This window comes from Oryzias latipes, chromosome 24, assembly GCF_053564925.1.
Source record: "Oryzias latipes strain Hd-rR chromosome 24, Olatipes_Hd-rR_3.1".
NCBI lineage: Eukaryota > Metazoa > Chordata > Actinopteri > Beloniformes > Adrianichthyidae > Oryzias > Oryzias latipes.
Window position 1 is genome coordinate 17,397,086 of NC_136260.1, and position 23,103 is coordinate 17,420,188.

The following is a 23,103-nucleotide window of genomic DNA, read 5'->3' on the forward strand; positions in this document are numbered from 1 at the left end:
TATACACTGACAGTAACAAATGATAACAGGAATACACCTATGCATGCTAAGAGTCACATGGTACCCAAAGGTTGGGAACACACCTGTCTGCCTCAGCTAGAGTTACATCCTGATTATTTAAATCACAGTTTTGTGACTCACGAAGCTGACGTCCTGTTCTCACACAACATTAAATCAAAATTAGCAGGATTAGTATGGTTACGCTGTCAAGTACAGTTGAGTTGTCAAACCTTGGAGAGCACTGAGTACACAAGTGAAATGTTAAAGCAAACATCAGAAAAGGGCAGACATGGAACGGCGGGAAACAAAGAGTAATGGGTGGAGATTAACCCTTGTGCTATCCTAGGCACGTTAACATTGGGAGTTGGGTCATCTAGACCCACTAGACATTGCGCTGAACCTTTTTTCTTCAATGATTTGTGAACCTCACTGGTGTCCATGGATTACATGAAATCTTTCCACCTTTATCCACCTTTGTCATGATAGGGACAACACGTCAATGTAAGGGTGGGGTCATAGGAGAGCACAAGGGATGAGATGGCGTGAGACAATAAAGTTATGAAGAAATAACGTCACTGCATGCCGGGACATTTTTGTGCTTACGGTGACACACCAAACCAGACGTGTCCATCACATGACCAGACTGGGTGCTGCCTTTGAAATGGCTTTTGGTTTCTGAATGTTGTTTACTCTGCTTGTCTTAAAGTTTGGAGATTGCAGTGAACAAGAAAAGGAAGAGCAATGGAACAGTTTTGTCTGTTAGTTCTTTTAATTTGTATAAAACTAGGAGAATTGTTTGTTTTAGACTTTGTTCTTTCTATTCCTGCACAAAGGATAGGGCCACACTTGTAAACCTGAAGTCTCTAATACATGTCCTCGGTTTGGTAAAGATGATAAACATTGTGGTTTTAAATGTTGCTTTCTGCGTGTGACACAGCAGATTTTCAAACTGCTTTGTGTGGGCTATACACTTAATACAAAGTTAAATACCATGTATTTATGGAACTATTTGCCACATAGATTTTGAAAAACAGAAATTTATTTTAGCTGGTTAGGCTGAGGTTATAGAAACTGTGTTGAAACTGCCCAACCTCTTTTTTTCCAGTGACGCATGGCAAGCTTTTAAACTGTTACGCCTGTGTGCACTCATTGCATAGGTCCTTTTTTGCTTTACTTGTCCACAGCCATATCATAGGAATGATAACCCGAGGATAGTATTTCACTGGGCTGCAACAGCTCAAGACAAATTGCAAAAAGCACTCGAGAGGTACTCCACAAAATGTCTGTGGAAGAGTGTTAGTCTTGACACTGAAAATTAGGAACTGGTGTCAGTTTTGTATGAAGCACCAAGAGTCGGGGTTAGATTCACCTAAATGTAAGTAGGTACATTTTTATTCACATAGCACCATTTAAAGAGTAAAATTTAGAAAGTGCTACGCAAAAATAAAAGACGGCATGAAACCAAAGCCCAGGCACAAACAGATAAAAATGTGCAAGACTGACAGGACCTGCTAAAAGTAAAACCATAACTTCTAAATCACCATTAGATTAAGATCACAGTACAACTTTTCTAAATAGAAAAGTCTTGACTTGGGTTTGAAAACATTCAACGGAGTTGGTCTGGTGAGGAGCATCAGTTTGAAACGTGACATTTCCTTTTGTTTTGTAGTGGGTTTTTGGAATATTTAAAAGATTTTCGCAGGTAACTAACCTCAAGAATTAGACTGAAAAGACGAGGGTTTAAAGATCAGTTAATGCATGTTGGAGTTTGTCTGCGCAAAGATTTAAAAAATCTTAAATTAAAATATTTTTAAGATGACTCCTTGTCACCACAGGATGTAGGAATAAAATAAATTTTGCCCACTAGCTGCACTTAAAACAAATGACCTAAATTATTCACACTTCAAGGGAATTTTGACTTAAAGTCTCACTCCAATCATCTTTTTTTCTATTGTAAAAGTGTTCCCAGTGGTCTTTTAATTATGAATAAACTGTTTTAGCCGACTAAAGAAAAAAACCTGTGTGATTTTCTACAACATAGTTTCTGCAGAGTGGCAGGAGTTCGCCTCTGAGCTGCTGGTGGAACTGTTGGCGAGGAGTACACCTGGCCTATTTCCCATCATCCATCTGTTTATGAGCTTACTTACAGCCCCTCCCAACCCAAACCTAACATTACCGGTGCAACAAAAATGGCGTGTTTGTTGATGATCAGTAACAAAATGCCTTCAATGCGTTTTCAGACTGAAAGTTTGGTATATCCTTTCAGGGGTCACCACAGCAAATCCGCTTTTGCTGATTTGCACAGGTGGTTTGGCAGAGATTTTTATGCTGGATGTCGTCCTGACACAACCCTGTATTTTATCCGGGCTAGGGACCAGCACACGGGGACCCAAACTTGGGCCCCTTGTGGCTACCTATTTAGGCAGTAGCGTGAAGGGTCTTGCCAGTAATTTGTGCAAAACTGGTGGCTGATCAGAGTCCTAATGGCCCCTCAAACAATGTCTGCTCAAGCAGTTTCCTTTGAAAAAATTAGTTAACAAATTCTTAAAACTAAAGTTTGTTCAGAACAAAAATAAGACTGAAAAAACATGAACCTTCCGTTTTCTTCTGTTTTTTTTATGGTTATCTGCATATACTGATTTCATTTGCATTAACTTAGTAAATAATGTTCTATGAGACCTCAACATCTGCATTTAATTATTGTGCATTTGTATTTTTTCTCTCCATGTCTTTTGTGCACAAAACAAGCTAAAAGACTGCAGCACCAAACTCAGAGCGGCTAAATTAATTCAATGATTTTGAGTTCTTTTCCCTTCACATCAGGTTTCAACTTGAAAGTGAAGATCCAGCCCATCCTACTTTTGTAGTAAAAACAAGGGGATTGGGTTGAAAAGGTTAGAGCACAAGGATTTAAGTCCCACACCCCTCCTTCTCTAATGACTCTGCCCCTCTTTTGCCTGTACAGTATGTTTCACAACAAAAGAAGGAAAAGTACCCTGCCTCGTGTCAGGTATCAGAGCATAGCTGTATGCCTGCTCCTATTTAAGACAGCCTCATGCAAAACAAACATTGTGAAAGCTGACTTCCAGGAACCCAAGAAGAACATAAAGTTGCTTTGCTTTATGAATTCCCCCACCACATACCGACATGAGGAAGAGATTTATGTTCTGCAGGGAGTGTGAGGTTAAAGTATGAGTACTGCAATACACTTTTATTAACAGTTCATGGAAGGCGTGCAAGAGCTACATTTTCCCCAGCTGGGCTGAAAACTCCCATCTTGCAGAGGAATTGTCTGTTTTTTTAACCCAAATGTGCAAAAATAAATCACGACAAAAACACAAATGTGGAGTCTCACCAAGGTTTATTTACATGCGCACCATTTCTTATACAAACTAGATTACAATTCAGATTGGAATACACAGGAAAAAATACCCACTAACATTGAAATGAGTAGAAGCGAGATAAAAAAAAAAGCAGAGATCAGAGGGGGTGCGCAGAGAGGAGCTGGCAGGGCTTTTCAAAAAGAGAAGCTGATTTTTGAAAAAGAAAAAAAATACAAAGAAACAAGAGGTCATTAAGGTATTTAGTGGTGTGTTTACTTTTCTGTCTTTTTTATATTCAGGAGCTGAATTTAAACAAAGCTTTAAGTGGTTGAATAGAGGACAAGCTTTACTTTATTGGTGTAAAACACCCCCCCCCAAAAAAGCAAAAACGCTAAACACTGAATGTAGAAAAGGACAGAATTCTATCTCAGTTCACTGTTTCAAGGACATTTTTTAAAAGAGGATTAGAGATTTACCTCAATCATGTTGAGTATTGTTTAGGTACATTCTGCAAGATGAATTGCTTCTTATGTTTAGCAGGTCAGGTGATGCTTCGAGACTCTCTTTGCCAAAAGAAACGAGTGTTGTGGAAACGTCAGATGTAAGGAGGTTCTGGACATTCAGATGACACTTTCACAACATCAGGGTTGGCCGGCCGATCGGGGAGTGCACCAGATTTTGTGGAGGAGGCCTTTCCTGTGATAGCATTTGTGCACATTTATCAAAACAAAGCCAAAGAAAAGGTAGGCTGGCATGAGAGCTCCTTTGTTTTTTGTTTTGTTTTAAATAGGAGCAGAGTTTTTTAGTGCTGCAAAGTAAAAGGGTTCCTAATTACAACTTCTGTGGAGGGACGGAACGGCTGCATGAGTGGAGGGGGAACAGCTAGCTCACACCTAAGATAGAACTGGTTGTTGCCCACCACCCACTCGTTTGCCTTGGCCTCAAATATGATATACTCAAATCTGTACACTATTATACAAAAGCAGTGAATACACTTCATGTCACGACCCCGGGGATTCCAAATGCTACAACAACGGCAACCATCACCGCTTAAAAAAAAAAAAAAAAAAAAACTGCTGGTAACAGTGTTCCCTCCTACCCGGCACGTAACGTTGTTCAATTTTTTCTTCAACTTCCGAGGTATCACAAAAAACTCAGGGTCAAGTACTACATGAGTATATAAAGACATACAACAAGTATATATGCATTCTCAAACAACTCTTAATGCATACATGCAGACATGCATACAGTCGTCTGTGCTGTATGCACTGTGAGAGATTACACATCCTGGTGGGATTATTTCAACTGAAAGGAACTCGACAGAAAAACACACACACACACAGACACGCACACACACACCCACACACCCACAAACACACATTAACATGTAAGTCAGGAGAAGTCACCTGCAGGAGCACCAGGCGTGTCCATGAGGGGATTTAGGTGTGAATAAGTCCAACAAGAGATAAAAAGCTATGAGTGAATAAAACCTAAAATAAAAGACATGCATGTGATAATAATCCTGATGTTTATCCTCCTCCTCATCTCATTAGCCAAAAAGTTCACAGGTTACAAGTTCACAAGCACAACGTATTAGGCTTTATGATCAAGAAATGGTACATTGTATACCTTTTGAATGTTACAGAATTTTTTTTTAAATGAGAAGCCTCCTTTCTCCCCCCCTGAGTGATTCTGTATATGCTTAACAAGCCTCACGACAAGAAGAGCCAAACACAGAGCCCTGCTGTCTGCGTTTGTGTAAAATGTCTGCGTGTGCATGTGTGATTTGGCTGCCAGCATATCCTACTGTTGGTTTCAAGTAATTTGGCAATATACAGAAATAGCTTATTGTTTTACAAGAGAAACAAATGGCTTCTAGAGGAATGAGCCGAAAAGAAGCGCTCCTGCTCTTGTCCCTCCGTCGTCTTACGACTTTTCCCGCGCTACATGTGGCTCCAACTCTTGGCCTCTGCAGGTCAAAACAAGCAACGTGCACGGCTTTTACTCAGGACTGGATTAAACACTGTTTATATAGCACCTGTTTGGCGTAAAAATGCTCACAACCCCAGAACACAGGTATTGATTTTGGCTACATGGTAAGATAAAATGACCCCAACATAACTCAAGCAAAAAAAAAGATAACATCTATTATTCTCCTTCTTTTTGTACACTTTAATGTACAGATCATGTGTCGCAATATTCGGTTATTTGTAATAAAGCCTCTGTATGCTGCTGGTAATTTAAATTCAAGCAATATACAAAGAGAAAACAGTAAGTGCATGGCATAAAATGAGGAATTTTAACTTCTTTGAGGTTTGCAAAGTGTCAGTATTGTCTGCTTTTGTTTATGCAAGATTTGTACGCCGAGTAAAACCCTCCTGTCCCGTCTCTTCATTTCACCAAAACGCAATATTTTTGTACAGACAGGTATGATCCAGAAACACATTATAACAGAAAACCCAAAAAAGCAAACACTGAACATATAAAATCACAAACAACAGAAGGATTTTTTTGTCGTTTTCATCATTAACACACTCCAGGTGGATTAGATGTACACAATATCACTTCTTGACTTTTGTCGCCTTTTCACCTTCAGCTGAAAAAAACAGTTTCTGTCTCTGCTCCTTGAAGTCCATGTTTGACCACTTCTACTGCAGATTTTATTTTACATCAATGCCAAAGGAAAGTTGCATGTTCTTGTGGATTTTTTGTGATTGTTTCATGTAGCTTTGTGATGTTGTTTCAAAAGAGGTTTTGAGGGATCGTGCAGCATCTCTAGAGTCTGTCGGATCGTTTATGACTGACCAGTACGGGAGCGAAGGTAAAGCTCGTGAGAGGAAGTCTTCTTCTGTAAACACAGGGTTTGTATTTTACATTGTGCTGATGGCAGGTTTGGCAAAAGGATGCTGTGTGTCTGATCTTCTCACGGAACAAACAGGTGAAACCTGGAGAAATACGTAAAAAAATAAGTCTTAATAATCACACCATGTTCGGAAACACAATTATTTTTCTGAGCTGGAAACAACTACTTTGATAAACTTTTCAATGCAGAAACTTTACATCTGTGATGCCAAAAAGTGTGACTAAATGTAAATATTATAAATATGCCCTCAGACAACAACATGGCTACAAAATCACTTACATCATACCAAATCTGCTGCTCCATTCTCAGCCAGGTACCCAGCTCTGAGAGCTCTGCTTGGTGCTCGTGAAGTTGCTTACTCCGTTCATGTTTACCAGAGAGTCAAAGTTAAAATCCAGGCCATCTGCATCCATCAGGTCGTTTCTGATGATGGAGTCCATGTCACACTCCAGGCTGCCGTTGAATATGTCCAGGTCCAGATCGGTGGGGAAGCGATCCTGAGAAACTCCTCCGCTGCTGCTGACGGTGCCGTTAAGAAAGATGGAGGGGTCGATCTGCATGGTGGACGAACCATTTCCTCCTAATGGTGAGAGCAGGAGCTGCTGTTTAGCATTAGCCAGAGTATTAGCCTCGTTGACGAGGTTCAGACCTCCATTTCTTGACCTCATGGAGCTCTGGTTTTGGTTGTTAGTTTGTAGCACGTCCCTCTGGCTGGCTTGAATACCTCCACTGGTCCCAAAGGTCATCACAGGATCGTTACGGAGGATCAGACCACGGCGGGAGTTTTGGGAATTGACAGCAGCTGAGCTGGCTTGCGACATCAAAGGGTCAGACTGGGTCATCATCACATCACTATGGTTGTGACTACCAGAGTTAAGCAGGTCTTGTAGTGTTTGGCTGCCAAAACCAGACATGCTGATGCTGGAGAAAGATGTTTGCTTGTTCTCCTGGATGGTTTGCATTGGGGAGGAGCGCAGAGAGGAACCTATTGCTTGGGAGCCAAAGATGGAGTTACTGTAACCATTACTTCCACCATTAGATGAAGAGTTGGACGATGGAGAGGATGTGGAGGAAGTTAAGCTTATTCCATTGGATTTGGACCCAAAAGTGAAGCCTGAAGAGCCATTTTGGAGGTTCTGGCTGGAGGAAGGTGGTACCAACTTGATGTTGTCAAGCAAATCGTCCATCAGTTCATCTGTGATTCCATCATTCAAGTTCATCGTACCTGTCAGGTCCGCTAGGCGGGGCAGCTCAGCAGGGGCTGCTTTCCCGTTGGATATGGCATTTCCAGGAGACAGCGCCCTGCCAGGACTGGAGTAGATCATGGGGGAGAGAGGAGCCTCATCATCGGGTACTTCGTCAAGTTCAGGGTTGGCCATAATGGGTGAGAGGTGGCCACTAACAGTGCTGGCATTGGAGTTGGTGCGAGAGCGGAAATCTGTCCATCCACCATCAAGCTCCTCTGTGCTGTGGGATGTTGGACTCCCAGGCCACCTGGAAAGACCTGAAGGACTGTCTCCACCACCTTCACCTGCTGCGGCAGCAGCAGCCTGCAGTGCAGCCTTTTTCTTAGCAGCACGACCACGGGCGGACTTGGTGTACTTGTTGCTGTTGTCCATGGAAACAGCCCGACGTCTTGGAGCCTTGCCGCCTTTTCCTCCTTCCGGATTGATCATCCACCAGGAACTCTTTCCTGTCCCTTCGTTTTGGACGCGAATGAACCGACTGTGGAGGGAGAGGTTGTGCCGGATGGAGTTCTAAGAAACAAAAACAGAAAAAGAGACTTTTTAAATAATGGCTGCTAAAACTCTGGGTCCAAAAAACATCAGTTGATTCTACTTAATATTACTAGAATCAACAAACATATTTTAAGGACAAAGAAATTTGATAAAACATCACTTCTTTTGTAGCAATGTAAACACTTTCCATTCATTACTGATTTAAATGAAGCAAAAAGCATTTTCCTCTAATTGTATTTAGCACTGATGTCTGCATTAACTCCTCTTAAGCTTTTGTTCTATGGATATGCAGAGGAAAAAGAGACAGTGGGCTGTAGTCACACACTTTTTCTGTGTCAAATGACACAAACAGAGTCATTGAAAGCTAGATTGTGCCCTTTTGTGTTTGTATTTCGTCTAGTTTGTGTTTATCAACTCCATGCTGATCTTTTATGAGAATCTAAGAGGTTTGTTGTGTAACTGCAACAAAAGTTATATTCACAATGCAGATGTACGCACACATAAAAAAATACACAGTTGGATCACTTGTTGTACAACTGCAGATGTTGTTTACGCAAAGATATCAGATGGGTTTTTGTTCATCCTTGATATTCATTGTGTTGCACATTTGGATGGATAACAGTTTTTTTTTTTCCTATTTTTTTTTTTACTGTTTTTAACTTTTACTTTTTACTGTTACTTTTACAGGTTTCCAAACTTGTTTCTTCAAGTCCTGTCCTGATAAAAGTGATAAAACTTGATCAAATAAAGGAATTCGGTTCTTGAAATGAATCTCTTCCCTGAATACGGCATTCTGACCCGACTCTAGCTTTGATTTAAGTCTTTATCTCCGTCTCCCAAAAGTGTCCATGAGGCCTGGACAGTTCTTTAATTTTTTTCTTTCCGTATTTTCTCTCCCCCTCTATCTTCCACAGTTTCTGTTGTTTCACAAACACATAGCTCTTCTGGCCCTGGTGTGACTCTGGGGCCACGCTTTACCCCCTCATATAAACAACCACCATCCACAATATGTGAGCATTTTTCTGTCTGTTTTCCCTGTCGTGAATATTTTTACTCGCTAAAAGGCAGCAGATTTCTGGGTTCGAGTACCAGGTTGCTATTTTGTTTTGCGTGAAAGAGTGCCATCACTTGTGTCCAACAGTTTGCAGACGAACGGTCAGCTATGTTATTCTGGTGAGTTTAATCACAGGGCTTAAGTTACATGTACTTATACACATCGCTGGCATTAAGTTACATTTTTAGCAGTCATAGCAGGCTGAGAAACATGTCTTTAGCACTAGTGATGCAATATAAAAGTTATTTCTGATGTATTATGCATTAAAAAAAATCCATAAATTGTGCACAGAATGAAAAGTTGCGACTTCTGCCCCATAAAGTAACATAAGACAAAACACCGGAAAGACCAGTGTTTATCCTTTGCATGCATCTCTTGAGGCATGACGCAATGCGGATTTATTATCAAACTTGTTAAAGACACCCAAATGCAGACTTGGTCAAAATGCTTCCAGCTGCCAGGAAAAGGCGAATGACGGCAGAAAATAGATCTGGTTAGGGAATAAAATCATGGTGGGAAGAATGAGAGGAGTGTAAGTGGAATGTGAGTTTCCTTTCTCTCACCATCACCTGCCAGACCCTCGAGCATTCACAAATCCATTTATTCCTCCAGTCAGCCCTCATCTCTCCCAGCAAAGCCACTTGTTTAATGTTTCCCTTTTCCATGCCACTCCTCGCATCCTTCAAATGTCAAGTGAGACATTTCATAACCGATTGCGAAGGAGCAGCAATGAAAAGGAAACAGGACATCTGCACCCAGAGCCTCGACAGTGATGGAGCGAGAGGGAAAAATTGAGTGCCAAATGAAAGCGAGAGTGACGGATGGTGAGAAGACGATGAGAGGAGGGAAGAAAAAAGAACATTTCAGAAGGCCATGTGATGGACAGTATGTCTCCAGCACCACTTGTATCAGATCCTCCCACATAGTCCTTCTTGAAAACTTCATTTCAAGTCAAAAATGAATTCATGAGTATATAGTTTAAGCACATATTTACAGAATATGTATATTTTTGTGTGTACATGGCACTTCATGACATCACCTGATAGTGTTTGCTCACTACTGTAGCTCCTCTTGGGCATTCTCAAAAGCCCATTAATAAAAACAGCAACTGAGGCAACAGCGCTGATTCATAACACGTAGCCAAGAGAGTTAAACACCAAAACACACACAAACACAAGAAGCACACACACTGTACAGCCAGTCAGAAAAAAGGATGACTCATTGAGAATTTCTTAAACCTTCCTTTTTCCCTCTTGGTTTGATGAGAGGATGAACTTCAAACGTCAACAAGCCAAAGTGTGTCTCCTTAATAATGAAAGAGTGTGTCCGTTTAAACTCAACAAAGACTGACAATAGGGACACCTGTCGCCTGGCAACTGAGCTGCGATAACACTGCAGACTGAGAACATGAGAACATGCTCCTTTAGTGACATTTCTGGAAATGTTCTGTCCTGTACAGTGGAACAAAATAAGCTGAACATCAATGTGCAGATGATTTTGGAAAGATGAGTAAATCTCTGCAGGGGGGTGATTTTATTCAGGCAATATTGCGGTAAAAATGGGCATGTTTGCTGTCAATCCCAAGCCTGATGCAGTCTAAATGAAGAAACATTTTCATATTAAGGTTTAACACTCTCAGGTCGTGTCCGAATTCCCTCACTACTCACTAACTATAGGGTGTTGGTCATATTCTATAAGTTCAAAATCCAGTGCCTTGGAATTTTCCCAGAAGTCTCTGAGAAAAACTATTGGACATCGATGCTAAATGGACTGGCGAATATAAACCAAAAGGCATTGCAATTGAAGGATTTGTCTTTTTTTTAAAATATATAAATTTATTTATATTAATTCATTCAAATTTGTATCATTAGAACTCAGAGGACTCATAAATAGTTTTCGTAAAATGTTCATTTTTGTTAGGTTGTCACTTCAGCAAATGGGCGGAATCATATTTCTGTTTAAATATCCACTCCAATCGTCTTTTGAGCTATTCTAGAAACATTCCCAGTGGTCTTTTAATTATGAGTATCTAATTTTTAGTCAAAATAAAAAAAAAACCTTTGTCGTTTTCTAGGATATTGTTTCTGCAGAGCAGCCGTACTTCAGTAGAAATTTGCCTCTGAGTTGTGGGTGGGACCGTTGGAGCTGAGCAACTCCGCCCCCCCTTCCCCTCCTTGTTGCTAAGTCTCAGAGCAGGGAGCTTGTAGCCTGCCCAGCGTATTTTCTAGGTCACAAATAAGGTTTTACAAACTGAAATTGTTTTCATCTGCCCCTGAGTTACAAGATTCGAATAAAGAAACACTCGGAAACGCAGTTTTAAGCTTGAATTTCTTATGTCCTCTATCATCAGAAAAATGCCATGAAAAGATGTTAAAATGACAATTTTAATCATTGGGTCTTTACAGAAAGTAGTCAGTGAGTATATGTCATTAAAGACCAGGGCACTAGATATGGCCAACACAATGATCCTTCAGGGGGGAGTGGTGAGTCTTTTTAAAAATCCCTTTAAAAAAAAAGGGATTTTTTTTAACCCAAAATATCTTTACTTTCTATTTCACTGACTGCTTTAGACATTTTATGATTTTGTACCTCTGGTAACATTAATGACGTGTGACATTCCTTTCTGATGAGCGATTAATCATCTTTGACAAGTGTGGTTAGTCACCAAAAAACACCTTCTTTCTATAAATAACTCATACGTTTCCTATAAGAGTAACTGGAACCGTTTGACAGCTCAAGGAAAACTCAAAAATCTGTTTTTTACACAAACGTACAAGATGAGCCCTTCGTAAATGCCATTTCAGTTCATTAAATTGATTACTGTCCAAGTTAACAAGATGAAATGATCAGAGTTGTTTGACATTGAATACAGGCTGAACTGTCAGCTGCTCATATAACCGGTTTTCCAGGTTTGTCTGTGGTGTTTTATGAGGAGTGTTAGCTCAAAGTCGCCTGACGAGGCATAACTTGCTTCATGAAGTAGGCCTGCTCACGCATATGTGTGTGTGTGGGTGTGTTATTGTGCACTTCTGCAGCAGCTGCACAGAAATACAGGGCTCTTCTTGTCCATCTGCAAAATGTGGGAACAATTAATCCCTGTCAGCAGCAACGCAAAGAATCTCCTTCCCGCCTCTTTCTAAATCTCTGATATTTCTGGGTGTGCAGTCTAACTCCAGTCTCTTCTTTCATGCACAGCTGAATGTGGAGCACATTTGTATTTTACATATATTTTTTTTAGTTCTAAATGCCAAAGAAAAACATCAACATATAAATGAAGCTTAAATGCGGAAATGAAACTCCTGTAAAAAAAAGATTTGACAAATCCTGATTGGTTCAGATGAATCTGAGTGTCTCTTGTGCGACTGAATTGGGTTTGTGTAGCCAGGCAGTGCAGAGAAAGGGCGGATCTACATGGTGTTGCAAGTGTATTTCATCATCCAGGCACAGCACATATCTGAACTCCACTACATGAACTGGGTCAGTTTCCCTTTGTCATGTTCCTGTACTTCATGTTCTTGAGGGAAATTATACCTGTTAATTAAAGTTAGTAAAGTCTGGTGTGAAGGGAGGGGAGACACAGGTATTTATTGTTTTATTCTGCAGGAAGAGCTGTGTCAAAGGGTTAAGATGGAACTCATGCAGCTGGAGACAGCAAGGAGTCAAAGGTCAAAGAGGTTTGGGCTTGTGTTGCTCCACCCCTAACACACAAACTGCACCACCTTAGCTCCGCTTCAGCTAAAGCCTATGACCTGAGCCCCACAACCACCCACTGGCACAGAGTGCACGTGTGTGATTCTTGGCTGGGGATAGCCACACTTTTTCAACCATTATGTAAACGAGCTCTAATCTGAGTCTAATGTCAACAGTGCTGCTGGGTCAAGCAGACAATTAGCACAGTGTCACTTGTGATTTGAAATGAGGGAGCAAAAATGGCCTGGACATAAAATCATTTAATCCCAAATTATAAATATATTAAGAAATGCAAAGGTAGTCAGTTTATTTTCAAAAATTTTCTACGATATAGATAACCTCTATTTAAGATGACATTTTTCCGTCTGCTCCTGATTTGAACACAGAAATAAAATTTCGAGCCTAATTTTCTGTATATATGTCCTCTAACAGCAAAAAAATGCCCTAGAACTGGTTAAAAAACACGACAAATTATGATTTGCATCGGAGTAAGTCTTTAAAGAGTGTATATTCACTCAAAAAGACATTAAAAATTGTTTGTTTTCGTTCTGATGATATATGCATTTTATTTTAGACATAAAATAGTGTATGACGATCAGCAATTATTTGAAACAAAAACAGTCGAACTTCTAATTAGGTTGATAACGGCCCTGGAGGTAAATGTGGTAAAAACGACAAAAATTATATGAATAGATCTATACAGTATTTGCCTGAACTTTTACCATTAGCATACTTTCGGGAACAGTTACATGAGCATACTCCTGTCCAAAATATCTTAGTCAAGTGCAACGAGGGTTAAGCGTCTTGCCCAAGGGCAGATCAATTTTGAGTGCTGACAAACGAATGAGTTCGATGCCAGCTGCTCCAGCAGACAAGCGAGTGTGATGCAAGCGTTGAGCTTACTCCATCAAAATATGTACGTTTACAGAACTTAAAAGTGTGAGAACCCGATTTCACTCAAGCTGCTCTGCTTTTGCTGTCAGTTATGGGTCAGCCAGTGGGAAAACGCAGGAAGCGTGGGGCAATCTTCTTTAAGTTAAAAAAAAAAGTTATTAAAACAACTTTGAGGTGTCAGCAGCTTCCCACGTGCAAGCTTGTGAGGGAATATATAATTCTGGCCTGAGGCAGAGGTGCGGACAACACGCTGGTCTTGACACGTATGAAACCCCTTATAAATAAACAGCGTGGCTGGTCTGTGCTAACACTGCTGAGAGAGGACGGTTATTTATACTGCAGCGGTACAAAAACACACACACACTCAAGACAAACTTGCGCAAACACGCACACTGGATCCAGGTTCCAGCTGCCCCGAGCTCTGGACGGCAGACAGAACATTCCATTCTCTTCAATCATGTGTGCATTTCCCGGCCAGCGGCTGGAAGCTGCGCTTATATGAAGAGCTAAAAAGGAATCTGGAACCCTGCTGTTCCGTCTTTAGCCTGTTGTAAAACTTTCCAAGAATACAAGGAATTGTGCTCCCATGATGCTTTGGGCACAACTTTACTACTCTTTTTCCGCCTGTTTCTCTTAATCTTTTTTTATTTGTTCCCTTTCTGACTTTGCCTGCATTTACCCTGTTGTGTAAGGCCACATGCCTCAAAGAACTCCTTGTCTGCTTCTGTTTTTCCTCCAATCGCTTGGCCTGAGGTCGGGGGGATTGGCAGACCCATCCCACTTACAACAGCCAATCCGTTTCGGCCATCCAAAAGCATGCTAGTCATGTTACTCTTGTACATTTTCAGCAGGTCAGAGTGCTTTGATCTGGACTGGACTGGTCACCTTGGTAAATGAACACATAAAGGGTAAACTGATGTAGTGTGGTTTAATATCTTGAATATTTATGCAGAAAAAAAAAATTCAACAGACAAAGAGAAGAGTTGCTATTATGTCTGTTGTGAGTGAGAGAGAAACAAGACGCATCACATGTTTGCGTTACATAACCTGAGGGGAACATTTTTATTGCCATCAATTCCCATTACAACAGCTATTATCACTGAGATCATCGCTCATTACTAACACTCTTATGTGACGGGAGCTTTTCACTTCCTGGAGAATTTTCAGTTATCTATAATGTTTGCCTCATTTATCTTTTACTCTTCAGAGTAAAAGATAAAACTTTGTTCTCAGGAACAGCAGTAAGTATTTAAGTTTGTTTACTCATCTAACAACTTCTCATAGTCGACATACCAGCTGCTATTTTGTAATACACGCAGTGTGGACAGGCCAACAACAGAAAAAAGCCCAAACCGAGGATCAAATTTTGTTTTTTTTTTCCGACCACCTTTGCAGTCACATCGTTATAAGTCTGGTGTGACTTATACTCCGGTACGAGTCGCACCGGAGTATAAGTCACACTTTTTGGAGAAAGGTGCAACACTTCCGCAACAACCCAACATAATGCTGCGATCTCACCGAACGCCATTCATGGCTCAAATTCTTGTCTGCTGCCTCTCTTTTTGCCACATGTCAAATTTGATGCCCAACACGATTTACGTTTATAAAATTACCAATAAGTCGCTCCTCAGTTTAATTTGCACCCTTGGCCAAACAATGTCAAAAACCGTGACTTATACTCCAAAGAATACAGTAAATCCTCCCCCGTTTCTTGGTTTTCCCACATGAAAAGCTCCCACACTGATAGTTATTAACGATTCTGCCTTCTGAACACATCGCTGCATGTATCATCACAGGCCTGCTATTAATCATGGAGATTCCCCGCTTATCTTTAAAGCTAGAGGTGCCCTCTTCTCCTCTTTTACCTCGCTCCGTCTCTTTCTCACAAGCAATTAACTTTTGACGTCATTAATCACTCGTTCACAGAAAAGCTTCGTGTGATCATTTCACAGTAGCCCGTCTCATCTTTGTGCCTGGTTGTGTTTTACGCCTCGGTGCACCTCTGTTTTCTGCCTCTTAAGTGGACGTGGTTTCATGCTGCATAGCTCCTGTCACGGGCGTGCTCATATGCCGGGATAAGTACGATAATCATCCCCAGCAGACTTGCCCTCTGCGCTTTCTCTATTTTTAGACATCAGATGATAAAATGGTTTAAGTCCTTTTAAAAAAAAAAGGCAGACTGCCAGCCACCAAAGCCTCACCACAAACTACCACAAAGCCAGAGCAAAGGATTGCAAATTCATCAAACAGACTTGAAGCATGCTAATACTGCACCACCATGATAAATTACAGTCATATTTTTATCCATTTGAGCGTCTTTATAATGTACAACACTAAGTATGGCGATTTGCAGAGCTTGGCTTCGAAAAGAAGCTGTCCCTTGTTTGCCCTGTATTTTATCATAACTACAATAAAGAGATTGGATGTTTTGTTCTTAGTGTAACTACACACCAAGATAAGGAACCCGACCCACCCGCGTAAAAGTTTATCTGAGAATATAGTTGTGTTGCAGTCACAATTCCTCAAAATCTTAAATAAAAACAAAAGGAAAACACTCTTATCTGCAAACAGCTTCTTGCTGCTTTGGATTCCGTTTCTCCCTCCACATGAATAAGTTGCCTTTTGTTTCTGCTGCAAAGTTTCTGTTGACAGTGTGCCTGAGTTCTGTGTTTGTGTTCTTGGCAGGCTGAGTTGGGCTCCTGCTTAAGGACGCCGTGTCCTGGAACTCGGGTTGATAAAACCCAGCAGGGATGTCCTGTGCTGTCCCTGAAGCACAGAGAGCACATCCTGCATTCTGCTGTAATGAAGACAGAACCAGCTATGCAGAAGACGAAAATTTGCATGCGCGTGTTTATATTTTCAGAATCAGTGTCTGATGACAAACTTCCACCCCCTTCTTGCTCTCTCATCCGTCCTCTAGTTTGAATACACTGTGGTTTTGATTCAATGTTTCCACAACAAGGGCTGCTAAGTTCCTCCGAGCTTTATCGCAGTCATGGGAATTCGTTTGGACACTTCTTTTCTGTCTGTTGTTGTTCTCGAATTAATACTGTACCTTCAAAAGCTCCGGTTTGCTGAGGTGAGCTGTGATCCTTTGAGGACAGCGAACTCATAATAGCATTACACATAAACATGTTGCCCAACTTAACATCAGGGCCACAAATCCAGTTGGATTTCAGCCTTTCCTCCGTGTTGTGCTGCCGTTACTTGTTTGTGTTCAATTTCGGTGCAGCATGAAAGATCACATCTGGTCCATGTTAGTGCTGCTATTTATGAGACTTTAATAGGGCTAAAAAGAGACAAAGTAGGCAACACATACCATTACTCAAATGGTCAAAGACACTTTAGATAAAACAGCCCTCGTCTGAAGGATTCAGAAAGGTTTTTCTCCTATTCCAGATTTGCTGTTAATTGGAGTAAAAAAACTAAAAATAAAAAGACGTGGCAGGAAATTAAAGTTATATATGACTTTGCTTAACCCCGTACATTCCTCTATATCAAAAGACAGAAAGTTAAATAAAAACCCTTAGATGAAATCCACAAAAACAAATTTGCTATTTCATTTTTTATGATATATAGACAGTATCAATTAGGATACGTTAAGTGATTTAGTAAGTTCTTGTTCATAGCAAAGTTACTTGAAGATGCAAAGATATTAACATGAGTGTTCAGGAACAGGTGCACCTTTATTACCCACTGTCTCAAATTTGATGAACACGTTTATATCATGGTGTCACTTTAATATATAGAATTATTTATCAACTACTTTTGCATTTTTTCAATGTGTATGTGTGTTGGGGAGATTTTATTAAGATGACTATTTTTACAGTTATTTTTTATTTATTTATTTTATGTAAAGCAGTTTGAGGTGCTCTGTTACAGGAAAAGTGTTCTATAAATAAAGCTACATTTGAATTTAAACTGGTGACACAGTAAAAGTAAAAAGTAAAAAAACCAGGTAAACATTGTCATTATGGCTGAAGTTAGTAAAAGCTAAAGCATTAACAAGCAAATATGGGCAATTATTTGTTTCTTTGTCTGACCTTAAAGGTCAAAAGAGAGCTGATGTGGTAGGATAGGGTGTTGCTGGTCTAGGATCAGAATCTGATATTATCTGAGAAATGGTAAAAGCTGCCAGGTTCATTCATGCCAGGTTGATTACTGAAATGTTTAAATTACAATTAATAAACTATTGATTTTCTTTACTTGATCTGTAATGTGTAGCAATAATTACTGGTTTATTGTGATAATGTGTTCTAATAATAATCAATGATTATTAAATATTGCTTACCCATACTGTTTACTGAAATCATGAATGAATGTTTTCCGAAGATAATCAATCATTTTGAAAAGAATCTATTGGATCAGAACCGGATTACAAAACATGTAAAACTATGAAATGAATTAACTCAGCAGGGGTGGGATTGTATAAGTTCTCTTCTTCCCACTCCTGTTTAAGCAATAAATCAAGCTCTACTTCACTTTAGTTAATGATCACTGTTTGTAATTAAGCAAAATGTGATATAAGTGACTTTTTTGTTTTGTTTTGTTTTCTGTATTTTTAAACTATGCATTTCAACATTTCTGTAATGAGTTTGATAAATATATGTAAATTCTTTATTGCTTTGACTACAATGCTTGAAATAAATCAATAAGTCAAATCAAATCACTCAAATCGGGTTAGCCGACCGTAAGCCCGCAGCAGCGTTCTCCTTTTTAGGAACTGAAATACATTTATTTATTATCTGCAGATGTTCCAACAAGGGAAAGTGGAGGTGAAACTTTCTAGAATCTCCAGGTGAGGGTGGGGATATACCTGGATGTTTTAGCTTTTTAATCGGTTTATAGGCAAACCAAATTATGTTGTTTTTTTTTAGTTTGACTGCTGATGTCAGCTTTTTCTGAGTGGTCAGCGCTCCTCACTCCACAGCTGGATAGAGGAAGGGGAGGCTCACTGGGGTCTTTGGCACGCACGCATTCAGGAAGTTTGTGCTGATTGTGCATTTCACATGTCTTGGCATCGGGGCTGGTCTTAACCTTTGCAATGCAAAAACACCCAAAGACGCGGAATGTGTGCACACGCACGAATTTCCCCCCCAGCAACAGTGAGCTTTTCTCTCAGCCCCTCCAGGCCCAGCTCCCCTGAGGAGTCACATGACTTCCTGTATCAAGACAAAAGAAAGGAAAGCAGAAGCTTGCCTCAACTCTCTGCTTGTCCTCTTTACTTCTGCAGCCTCTGCAAATGCAAGGAGCAGTTTTAGTTTTTTTAAATACAGTTAGTTTGTGGAATTAAACCAAAAGTCCAAAGTAAAAGACAATAATCTAACCCCCTTTTGCCCCTCTATCAGTGTTCCCTGCTCTCCTCTCACTCCTGCATCATTTCCTGTACAACCAAAGTCAACGGATCCTTTGAAATGCTGCTTTCTGGAGCAAAGCTATTGTTTTGTGACCCTCTGACCTACTTTGCTGGTATGTTTAAAGTGCAGTTATGCTGCTACAATTATGCTTGATTGCATGTGTGCATCAGAGGATGTTTGCTTATGAGCAGGAGAGAGAAGTATCTGCATGCAGATCTATTTATGTGTATGAAAGTGTGCTGCTGTTAAGCTTATGAATCATCGCCAAAGGAGATGATGCCAAACCCTGCGCTGCTGTGTCAGCTCAAAGCAGCCCGTCCTCCTTTCCGCTGCAAACTGCATTTCTGCATACATTTTTGTTTGCAGGTTCTGACACTTGTTGGAGTTTCCCTCCGCGTACTGCGGCTATCACTATATGAAAGTTTTATTTGTTATTTTTCTCAAGCAAAAAAAAGCAACTACATGCAAACTGTTTCCAGTCTGAAACCAAGAGACAGCTGAGCTGACTGAAACTAACCCCCTGATTTTATCTGCACGTGTGGTTGTTTGAAACAGGACATGAACTCCTAAAACCGCAGCTGTAGAAGACAATCTTGCGTCATGACTTTCAACTGTACTTCGTCTCTTATTTCTTTACTGAAAGACACAACGTTTGGGTTTGCATACATTGCATATATTTGATACAAAAGTCTAATTAAAAACAATCGTCTTGCACAAATAGTGGAACTCCACTCCTCTTCACCTAACTTCTTATCTCCTTCACCTCACTGAAAGAAAATGAAACAACACTGCAAACTATTTGATCCGTGCAAACATTCAAGATATTTTACCAGGTTTTTAATTTACCAAAAATTTTCTCAAATGTGCTGCCTGTCCTATTAGGAGCTAGAAATAAGGAAATTGTTATTATTAAAATGAGTCAAAATCCTTTTGTTCCAAACTCTTGACGATAGAAAAACGATTTAAGACTCAAAAAAACTTCAAATTGCACTGTAATTTTTGGTAATATTTTAAGGTTGTCTTTTTAAAGTTTAATAAATATTGATTGGCATCCATTATCATTACTTTGGAAAACAAATGTTGAGATATTTTTCCAAGAATAAATGCTAGTTTTAGATTTTATATGGATTTAAGATGGGCCAACTTGTACTCAGATTCTTATTTTGTTCTAAAATGAGTCATTACACTAGTTTTCTGCATAGAGTTAGCAAAAAAAAAATAGAATTTTAATTAACTGTAACAGTTAGCTTTTTTAGCTTATTTTCCCCCGTTTGAATGCCTATGTGGAACTCCTTGTATATCTTATCATAAGATTTCTTGTTAAGTAAAAAGGATTTGCTCCATGGAGAGATAATTGAACTACTTTCCAGTGATTTTCTTCTTGAGATTGACATACTTCCACACCTAAACATATTTTTGTTTAACATTTTCTGGGACCTGGCTATTGTTTAATTGCTAGACCCCTCCAAATACCATGCTCCTCTTTTTCTGTCCTCCCTGCTTGAGGTAAGCCTCCCTGCCATGGTGATTCTACTGGAATTTCATTAGCAAAGCCGAAGCACATTGTATATTGTCATGGCCTCTCATGTTGCGCCCATGGATGACATGAACTTAAACATCCCCTTCGTATGGGGTTTATAAGGAGGTAACAAGTATGGGCATCTGTGCCCCACTTTACCCTGAAACAGAGAAGGTTCAACGGGGTCGTTGGAGGCCCTCCGTCCCCTCCCTTTGTCCCGGCTCTGTCAGGCGCTCACAGCTTAACACTCAGTCCCATACATAACAAAATGTATACAAACATGCTTAGGACCGCTCACAGGTCAGCCTGGCGTGTCCTCACATCGACTGCACAATGGCAGGTACCCTTTTTCTGCTCATTTTGCTTAATTCACTATAAAAAAGTGTTTGCAACTGTAGATATGCTTGATCAATTCATCTTTTTTGTCATTTCCCACTCCTTTCTGAGAGTTGTAACTCTTCTAAAGCTGCATGGTGGCAGCTGCTGGCTACAGACCAGAGCCCTGATTTCTCCCCATCTGCAACGGTGACCACAAATCATTCAAACCATCCTCTCCTGCAATAAATCATCTTTTTTTGTGGTCCCTTTTGTTTATCTTCTTCATGGAGGCAGGGTGGATGCTAAAATGTTCTTTTACACGCAACACAGTGTGTTGAGTGCAGGGCTTAAGGGCTGATTGCTTCTGAAAGGGGTGTGCCTAATAATCCTTAGGAGCTTGTGTGTGAAGGCCTCGTTAAATGAATGCGCACAACGAAGAAGATGGAAAGAGTGGAGGGCAAAGCAAAAAAATGGCGTGACAGAATTTTCTTAAAAAAACAAAGAAGACCGAATAAAACAATAATACACCCAGTAATAATGGACTAACTCGTCACGCAACAAGCTCACATTCCCTGTTGTTTAGCCTCAGAGCGACATCCACTACAAGTAACTTTTAACCTCATGAACTCATGAGCTGATCCTGACCAGTCACTAGCCTTCACGTCCTGGCATGTGCAGTCAGCAGCTGCCAGCCTCAAACCGACACAAATAAGCAAAGAAAAAGGAAGTGCAGGTGTTACATGTGCTCACTGGTCTGCGGCTTATTGCTTAGTCACAAGCTTGAGGAGAGCCAAACAGCTGAACTGGCAATTTCCAAATTCAAGCTTTGCAGCTTAAAAATGTAAAGTAAACAAGAGAGCTAAACAAAGAGCATGCTTCAGAGGTTTTTTTTAAGAAAGCGACTAAAAATGTTTCATATTTACACAAAAGTGAGCGTTTTACAAGAAAAAGAAACTACTGTTCTTCAGTACAACCAAGTTGACTTATTAATCCTGAAGAGACAAAAACAGATTAGAATTTCATGATTTTAACTAAAAACAAAAAAAAACACAAATGAACAATTGGCTGTAAAAAGTCACAAAAATATGTGAATTTTGTTTTGATCTAGTCATTTCCCATCATCCCTTTGTCTACATGTTCTTCTGCTAGCTTACAGCCCCTCAGAACCCCAAGCTAACATTATAGGTTCAACAAAAATGGTGAGTAATATCAGAGCTATTCAGTTTGAATAAATTTGAACAGTGAAATACACAGAAACACAGTTTTAATCTTCATTTTCTTCGCATATGTCCTGCATCATGAGAAAAAGGCTACACGATTATGTTATAAACACCAAAACCACAATTTGTTGTGGGTGTTTAAGGTGTTGTTTCTGGACCAAGCTGCATGATAGTGGAGACGTTAGGATGCAAAGTTGCGACTACGTGGATCGCCTTAGAGTCAAAACCTGTCTTTGCATATGCAGACTTTGTTGTTTTTTTTCAGCTTTTTTTTCCCCAGGATGCCTGGGAGGGAAAATGCCTGCCTGGTGTGTCTTTGCGCGCTAAGTGGGTCAGCGTCTGGGTGAGTAAGAGGGTAAAGTCAGGCTAAAGTCTGCCATCCTGAGCGTGTGCACGTTCATGGGTGGGTGCAAGGAGAAGCGCTTACATCCACTATAATGAGTTCACAGCTAGGGCAGGATGGAAGAATGTGTTTGACACGGTGTGGGTTGAGCCGACTCAAAAACGCTTCTACTGTACGATTTAGGAGGTTTCTAATAAAAGAAAACGTAGGGTGCAGAAGGCAGACGTAGAGAGGGAGGGCTATGAGGCTCAGACTGCTGCAGGATAAGGGGGCCGAGGGAGAAGTAAAGTGAAGTGTACATGATTTTATTTAGTCTCCTATTCACAGTCTGCTTGTCTGGGTTAGTTGACTCTGGGCATCGTCTTGGGAGTGACACTCGCTGTGGGCAGTCGGGGTGTTTTTGTGCGTCTGTGAGAGCACTTACGGGTAAACGCTACGGAAAAAATGTAGAATATTGTGAATTATTCACTGACATGTCGGTCTGGGTTCTCCTTGGGCGCTGCACTTAGTTTAAAAGCTTCAAAGGGACATGTAAGGCAGCTGGGGTTGAACTGAATATGAATGGATCTTCTGTGTTCACCTAGTCAAAACATCCTGACAGATGAGATTGACCGCCAAACTCCTTTATCTGTTGGTGATCTGTGATGTGTCTAAACAAACGAGGAGCTCGCTTTTTGTCTTCATCCTTCTCATTCTCCAGCCTTCCAATCATAGATAACAAAAAGAAAATAAACACTTCCGTCTCCGGGAGGTTCGACCAACATACTGTTGCAGCCTCGATTG

At 40.4% G+C, this 23,103-nt stretch overlaps 1 protein-coding gene across 5 annotated transcripts in view; it reads right to left on the minus strand.

Moving 5' to 3' along the window:
* Window positions 1–3,344: 3,344 nt before the first annotated feature.
* The window catches only part of foxo3b (forkhead box O3b), a 34,822-nt gene continuing 15,063 nt past the window's right edge, over window positions 3,345–23,103 (minus strand). For 2 of the 5 annotated variants that reach the window (XM_011491476.4, XM_078942347.1), the window contains 2 exons: window positions 6,473–7,943; window positions 3,345–6,268 (listed from right to left, as the gene is read on the minus strand). In XM_011491476.4, coding sequence (XP_011489778.1) covers window positions 6,492–7,943 — 1,452 coding nt within the window. In that variant the 3' untranslated portion in view covers window positions 3,345–6,268; window positions 6,473–6,491. Of the gene's footprint in view, window positions 6,269–6,465; window positions 7,944–23,103 lie in introns of those variants that run through there. The other 3 variants (XM_011491475.4, XM_078942346.1, NM_001160465.1) reach the window with 2 other exon arrangements.